Source organism: Miscanthus floridulus, unplaced genomic scaffold (assembly GCF_019320115.1).
Source record: "Miscanthus floridulus cultivar M001 unplaced genomic scaffold, ASM1932011v1 fs_202_1_2, whole genome shotgun sequence".
NCBI classification, from domain to species: Eukaryota; Viridiplantae; Streptophyta; class Magnoliopsida; order Poales; family Poaceae; genus Miscanthus; species Miscanthus floridulus.
The window spans coordinates 32,607-40,000 of record NW_027096372.1 but is presented as its reverse complement, the minus strand read 5'-3'; the positions used below and the strand labels follow the sequence as shown (position 1 = coordinate 40,000).

Sequence of the window (7,394 nt, the reverse complement as noted above, 5' to 3'; positions counted from 1 at the left end):
CAATTATGCAAAATAAAAAAAAGAAAACTCCTAAAATTTGGTTTAATTACCGAACTCCATTATTATTTAAAAAATCTCTAAATCTGCATCTACATATATTATTATACAAGAAATATTATTGTATGAGATAATTAATAAACTAGTTTATATCAAGGAAAATATATCCATTAGGTAAATGCAAGAAGTTAATATTAATGAGAGAAACAAATACGTAATAATACCAGATATAGCTTACTAGGGCGTGGAGGAGGCTTGGAGAAGCACGTGGAGGTGACTTGCTGGCGTGCCGAGGAGATGTGGGAGAGGATGGATGGGTAGGGAGTGGGTTGGGGGTGGAGGAACATGGGGGTGGGTTGGGGGCAGAGGAATGGTGGGGGCAGCGGATGGGTGGGGGGAGGAACGGTGGGGGTAGGCCTTGGTGGTCGGTCGGGGAGATTTGGAGCACTGGGCGGCGACAATGGTGACTGATGACGAGCGTGAAGGCCAATAGGGATGACATGTTCTTATCCACTAGCGAACGGGGGCAAATCCATCCAAAGGGTGCTAAAGTTTTTTAAACGGAGCATACGACTGTCCGGCCGAGTAAAACGTCAACAGACCGGACAAGGAGAGCAGCGGTATTTTTTAGTGTAACTTGGTAGGATGGTCCAGCCGTCCAAACTTGGAACGCGACGGACAGAAGTCCTCGGCTGCCCCTGCTATGTATTTTCAGGGGCGGTTGCTTACATTAGCCACCCCTGAAAATGATCTTCAACGGCGGTTGCTTATGTTAGCCACCTCCGAAGATCATCTTCAGTGGCGGCTGACTTAAGAAAACCACCGTTGAAGATCCTTGCCCTTTATAACGCAATGCCAAAAATTTTCTAAGTCACCGGGCGGGCCAGAATTCAATAGTGTAGCGAAGCGCTGCCAAATTTTTTTGCGCGCACCTTTCCACCTACTCCATCCAACGCCGCCGCCGTCAGAGTTCCCTGGCCGTCCGGTGCTCCCCGGGCACTCTCCCATTCGGCGCTCCCCCAGCGCTACCCCCGATGCTCCCCTGGTAGAGGTCCTCGGCGCCGGACGTCCCCAGCGCTTCCCCAGCAATATGGGCTCCCGCCTCGTCAGTGAACCTACCACCGGAGGGCCCTGGCGGTCTCTTGGCTTTCCCCCAGTGGTTCCTAGTGCTCCCCTAGTGCTCCCCTGGCTTCTTCTCTACGTCTGCGCTCCCTCGGCCCGTCGTCCGCCCGGCGCTCCCCATCTTCCACTCTGGCCACCTGTTCATCTGCCAAAGGTTGATTCTTTTTAATCTTCTCTGTATTAGACAAGAAATGCTACATAACATTTCATGTTTAGATACTAGTGTTATATGCATGAGTAGCGGATATATATATATGAAGCAAAGGAATGTACTAAGTATTTAAATTTTACAATTTTTATTGCATGTGTATTAGCCATGTGTTGATTTTGCTATATGTAATCATATTCATATGAGAATGATAATCCGGTTTCTAAATATTTATAACAATAATACACCCTTCCATCTTGACTTAGATAAATTCATCCACATTCGTTAGCGATGGATAAAGAAACGACAACAAATGAAGCAGATAAGTTGGAGTGGTTGTCGGACGACGACGGCAACGACACATCGTCGACCTCATTGGAAGAAGCTTCGGATCCTAGTCCTAGGCCTGACCGCAGAGCTTTAAGGGCCAAACTTGAGGACCCAGAATACAATCTGACCGAGGATGTAAGCCTATACTTGCTATCAGTTGACCACATTTATTTTTCACATAAGTGTGTGAGCATTTTCCTTATTTTTTTATATCTATAGGTGCATGTGTCTACCCGTATGCCTAGGCAAACCATAGAGCAATCACAGACATAGACAGAGATTATAGTTATGTCATCTGCTCCTCAGAGAGAGAAACAGAAGCGAGGGCAAAGAATGCGGAACAAGTTCCCTAAAGGACAGACTATTGTTGTAGAAGTGGTTAGCCCTATCGATGAGCCCATACAACCTGATGGCGTACGCTCCCGCTTTGCAAGCGCGATAGGAGCGACGGTCCGGGACATTTTGGATTTCTCAATACAGCATTGGAACGATGTGCCCAATAGTGACAAGACCAAGATATGGGAGAAGATGATGGGGGCATTTAGTTTCCCTCCTGATTCAGAAGAGCTCATCAAGAAGTTGGTAATGAAACAGGCAGCAAAAAGTTTTCGAGGTTGGAGGTCCCAACTAAATACTAGTTTTTGACTGAAGGGTCGTACACCGTTCAAGGAGTTCGGGAAGATCAAACCTGATCAATGGCAAAGGTTTTGTGAACAAAAGTCCACACTTAGGCCTTAGCCTTGAGTGTCTTGAACAGTGAGCTCACGAAGAACATTCACCCTCACCGTCTCGGCTCGGCTGGATATGGCCCGAAGGTTGAAAAGTGGAGAGCAGAGGCTAAAGTTGCTAGGCAAGCTGGTGTGCCATATAAATATGAGAACTTTGATGAATGCACAGAGCACTGGGTTAGAGCTAGGGAAGATAAGGACAAAGAAAGTGGGCAACTAGTAATCCCTGATGCACGTACTAAAGCAGCTGCAGAGGCCATAAAGGCATTTGCTCAGAAGAAAATGCAAGGCGAATTTAAACCCAGACAGGAGGTGGATGAGCTTAGTGTCACCCTAGGTAACAAGGAACACCCTGGCCGTGTGCGGGGCGTCTCCTCCAAGCTTGGACTTAAACATGGTTTTCCACAGGAGGCGAGTAGCTATAGAACAAGGCAATGCTACAAGGATGACCTTTTTGACACCCTTTGCAAGAAGACTGACGCATATATTGATGAAAAGATTAATCAGTTGAAAGCTTCACAAGGTTTGTCTACCGTGGAGCCAACATCATCTCCAGTGCTAGTGCCAAGTAATGTTGCATCAATCACGCTTGAGACTTTTCCTGTGGACACCATTGATAGGCCTACACTGTGTGCTCTGCACATTTCGTACAACGGGAAGGGGAAGACGGTAAAGGTTGCCAGCAGAACTGGGCTAGCAGAACTACTTATCCAAGACGCACTATGCACAGCAATGCACTTCTGGATGATTATGCCAGGGTTGAAGTGCTCTCAGTTTCTCCAAATCATCTTAATTATGAAGTTGAGATCCCTTCTCTTGATGGTAAGATGGTCTTGGGCAACCTTGTGGGCTATTTTATTGCTTGGCAATGACGAGACATTGTGTTGTTAACCACCCCATCAGGTGCACCTTATGCTTCGCGTCAGCTGCAATTGCCTCAGGTAGAAGAACAAGCAGAAACAGGCCCCACGGGCGAAGCATGTGCGCAGTTGTCACCGACATATGAGCAGCAGATGATGGATCCGTTCATGGATGTTTTAGTAGTCTAGGCAAACCCCAATCTCAGCTTCTCCTATGAAGAATTCATGGAAGATATCATCGTAGGAAGGAGAGTACCTGAGTTCGAGGAAACATGCAATGAAGAGGCACATCAGGACTAGACTCAACAAGGAACACAACAAATGTTAGAGGGCAGTGCTCCGCCATCTCTGCCACTATCACCCCCAGCCCTATCGGAACCACTTCTACAGGGAGGAACTGCTGCGGCAGCACCGCCACCACCCTTGCCACTGCCACCACCATCGCCACCCCAACCGACAATGCTTCTATAGGTACAAACTGTTGTGCCAGCACCGCCACCGCCATAGCCACCGGGCTCCCAACCTCCTTCGCAGCCACAAACGGTTGCGCCCCCACCGCCACCATAGCCACAAACAACGACGCTGCCACCTCCACCGCCACTGTAGCTACAAATATTTCCTAAGATGGTGAGAGAATTTGAGAAGGGTAGCAACCCGCCCGATGCTGGCATATCTATGATGTGGAGGTCTCTTGGCAAAAAGAACCCCTAGAATGCTTCTACAATCAAGGGCAAGGCGGTGCCTTCATCAGATAGAAATGCCAAGGCCAGCATGGCTCAGGAAGGATCTAGAACAATCTTTGGTGGCCAACACCGTTTGAGCCAAACCCTGGCGAGCGTTGAATTCATTAAAGACATAATGGAACAAAATAGTCTAGAGTGCCCCTATGAATACGTGCCAGGCAAGGAATTCATACCTGATTTTGTCCTAGAATGCAACAAGAGATTGTTACACATGAGGGTCTTTCAGATGTGGTATTTGGAAGCGGTAGAACTTGGCTTAGAGTCAGTGCCGATGAATTACCCTGTTAACGATATATTCGTTACCGGTGTAGAATTTTCAAAACTGACCATATCTTTTGAGGACATTCAATTTTTATACTGACAGAAGAGACTCGATGTAAGTCAGATTACCCTGTGGTGCATGTAAGTAGTGTTTTCTTAAACTCATCCTCAATTTTGGTTTTATGTGCTTGTGCTATCCTTTTAACCACACATTTGCCTTACTTTCATGTAGGAAAGAGTGGATGGATTCGGCCAAGTTGAACTTGAGGAACGCATACCTTGACCCAAATCTCATTTGCGAGGCACGTCACGCTGGACCTCTATTGTGGCAAAATGATCATCCTGCATTTAAGGGTGCCAAGGGCAAGGCGAGAGAGGAAACTAGGAAGGCTTCGTACAAGGAAGCAAGAAATGAAGTTGCATTATATATCGGGAAGGCGTTCATAGCTCATCAGAGATTCCAATATATAGAAGCCCGGTACAATTTCGGGTAAGATCGACTACTATCTTTTTTCATGCTATTTGGTAGATGGTTTACATTGACACTATTATCTTTTTTGTACTGATGTAGCGATCACTTCATCTTAGCAAGCATCAATTTGAGAGTTGGTAGGATTTCCGTCTTTGACTCTATGAGAAAAGATAGAAAAATGTACCAAAATTTCATCAACATGTTACAAACGTAAGTAATTGTAGTTCATTACTTGTGACACTATTTTTCATCCGATTATCGTTATAGTGAAAGTGATTATTTTGTTCCTTAAATAGCGCGTACAGATGGTATGTTAAAGAAGGTGGGGTGCATGACCCAATGAAGAAGGAGAAGATGGATGTTTGTGTAAATCAATGGGTACGACCATTTTCTAACTCAAATAGCTTCTCATATTCTTTATATAGAACAATGTGTTTCACTGTATTATTTTTTTGCATGTCACCGACCTGCCGTGCTCGAGGCAGCCTACCGAAAGCGTGCTTTGTGGCTATTATGTATGTCAATGGATGAGAGCCAACGGGACTTACCACAATAACCCTGAAGACGTAAGCTGCTCTATCGAACCATATCATATGCATATGTTCATTAACATGAATCTAGCTAATTTGTTTCCTTTTTTGTGTAGCATGAAGTAACGAGGCCAAACGAAGTAATTACCCAAAGCGATGTTCAACTTGTTCAAGAAGATTTCTACAAGTTCATGGTGCGGGAGGTTCTTAATCCGAAGGGCTTATTCTATGATCATGATTCGGAGTATGCAACACATCCCAAGTTTGAGTCCCTTCACCTAAAATGCCAGTATCCCTTCTTTTCATTCTTTGGGCAGGAGCACAAATAATGTTGACTTGTAATTTGTAATGTACAAATATTTTGTTGATCATGTGTGTATAACTAGTGCACTATTGTGTATTTATGAAGTTAATTTGAACCATTTGCAATCGGGTATGAAATTTAGTGGGAAAACGCGATTTCAAATTTGACGGGAAATTTCAAATTCAAAAATTTGAAACTGATTTTCAGAGGCGGTTGATAACACGTCCCTGAAAATACATTTTCAGAGACGGTTGCATTGCCACAACCGTCCTTGAAAAAACATTTTCAGGGACGGTTGCATTACAGCAACCACCCCTGGTAATGCATTTTCAGGGGCGGTTCATGTATTGGAACCGCCCCTAAAAATACCATTTTCAGAGACAGAGATCATAACAGAACCGCCCCTAGAAATGCATTTCAGAGGCGGTTAAAAGCCCGTCGCTAGAGACGCCCCATCTTCACTGACGGTGGTACTACAGCGGTTGGGCTGACCGCACCAGCACCGCAGCGGTTGGGCTGACTGCACCTAAAACCTATTTTACCTGCCTCTAAAGATGTTTTCTGTAGTAGTGTAATTTGATGTAACCTTTCCATCTACCGCGCGCATGCACATCTCAGTTACTACTTATAAATGTATATCTGGGAGACTGGAACCAGTGCCGAGATAATAGCCTACTATTATTGCTAGTGGGTGGATTATTTTTTTTCTCTCTTTTTGGTCGTGGAGATGGAGAAGAACGACGGCAGCAGCAGCAAGGGTATGGGAGATGTTCAGGAACAAGGAGAGAGCAGCGCCAAGAGGATCAAGTGCAGCATAGAGGAGGAGGCGTTCTGCTGCGACGCCTGCACTGAGCCCCTGAGGCCTCCGATATTCCAGGTTAATTCATCCATTTGACAAAAGAACGTTTTGTTGACGTGGATCAACTTGGCAATGGCTTGGTGTTCTTGAATAAAAATGTATTCTGACGCAAGTCTTTGCATTGTGTGTTTCCTTCTAGTGTCCCGAGGGGCAGTTCTTCTGCTCGTCCTGCTGCGACGATGATGACCGACGAAGCCTCGGCATGGAGCGCGCCGTGGAATCCATCCTCGTCGACTGCGACTACGCCGAGCACGGGTGCACCGAGAAGACCGCCTACTACTATCATGCCAAGCACCGTTTGATGTGTCCGCACGCACCGTGCGAGTGCCCGGATCCCGGCTGCGACTTCGCCGGGAAGAGGGGGGAGCTCCTGGACCACCTCACCGCCGGCGCCGGCCATCACAACTGGCCGTCGACGACGTTCCAGTACTGGGTGCCCTTTGATCTTCGCATCGTCGAACGGGGCACGCATGTTCTCCGCTGCAAGAACGACGGGCAGCTTTTCCTCGTGAGCGTGCAAGCGGCGGCGGAGCTACCTGGGTTTGCCGTCTCCCTCGTCTACGTTGATCACCGTAAGCCCACTGGATTCCAGTGCTCGGTGTCTTTCTCGTACTCTGCGCGCCATCGCGGCACTTCGACAATGCCGGTATGGCCCCTGAGGTTCACTGGTTTCCGGGCCACAATCTGTGTTGTGCCCAACAAGCATTGGCGGATCCAGGGGGGGCTGGGGGGGCTGCAGCCCCCCCGGGAGAGTGATTTTGCCTTGATATTACTGTAGAAAAAACGTGATTTCATCGTTAATCTTCGACATTTGTTCTAAATCTCTATTGATTAGCCCCCCCTGAGGTGCTCATCCTGGCTCCGCCACTGCCAACAAGGTATCGGCCGATCCTGGCGACGCTGGCATAGTACGTGCTCACGGTCAACATCTCATGTGTTGATGCTGTTGATGAAGAAGATGACCTCGACGATAGTAGCTACGTTGAGAGCGATGAGGATATGTCAATGAGTGACGAGGATGACCGTGGTAATTCTTGATT

At 46.9% G+C, this 7,394-nt stretch overlaps 1 protein-coding gene across 1 annotated transcript; it reads left to right on the top strand.

Moving 5' to 3' along the window:
• The first annotated feature begins 6,222 nt into the window (after positions 1 to 6,222).
• LOC136530788 (E3 ubiquitin-protein ligase SINA-like 5) lies at positions 6,223 to 7,132 on the top strand. Its single transcript, XM_066523511.1, has 2 exons — positions 6,223 to 6,372; positions 6,494 to 7,132. Exons 1-2 carry the CDS (start codon positions 6,223 to 6,225, stop codon positions 7,130 to 7,132), a joined length of 789 nt encoding a protein of 262 aa, XP_066379608.1.
• Positions 7,133 to 7,394: the final 262 nt, after the last annotated feature.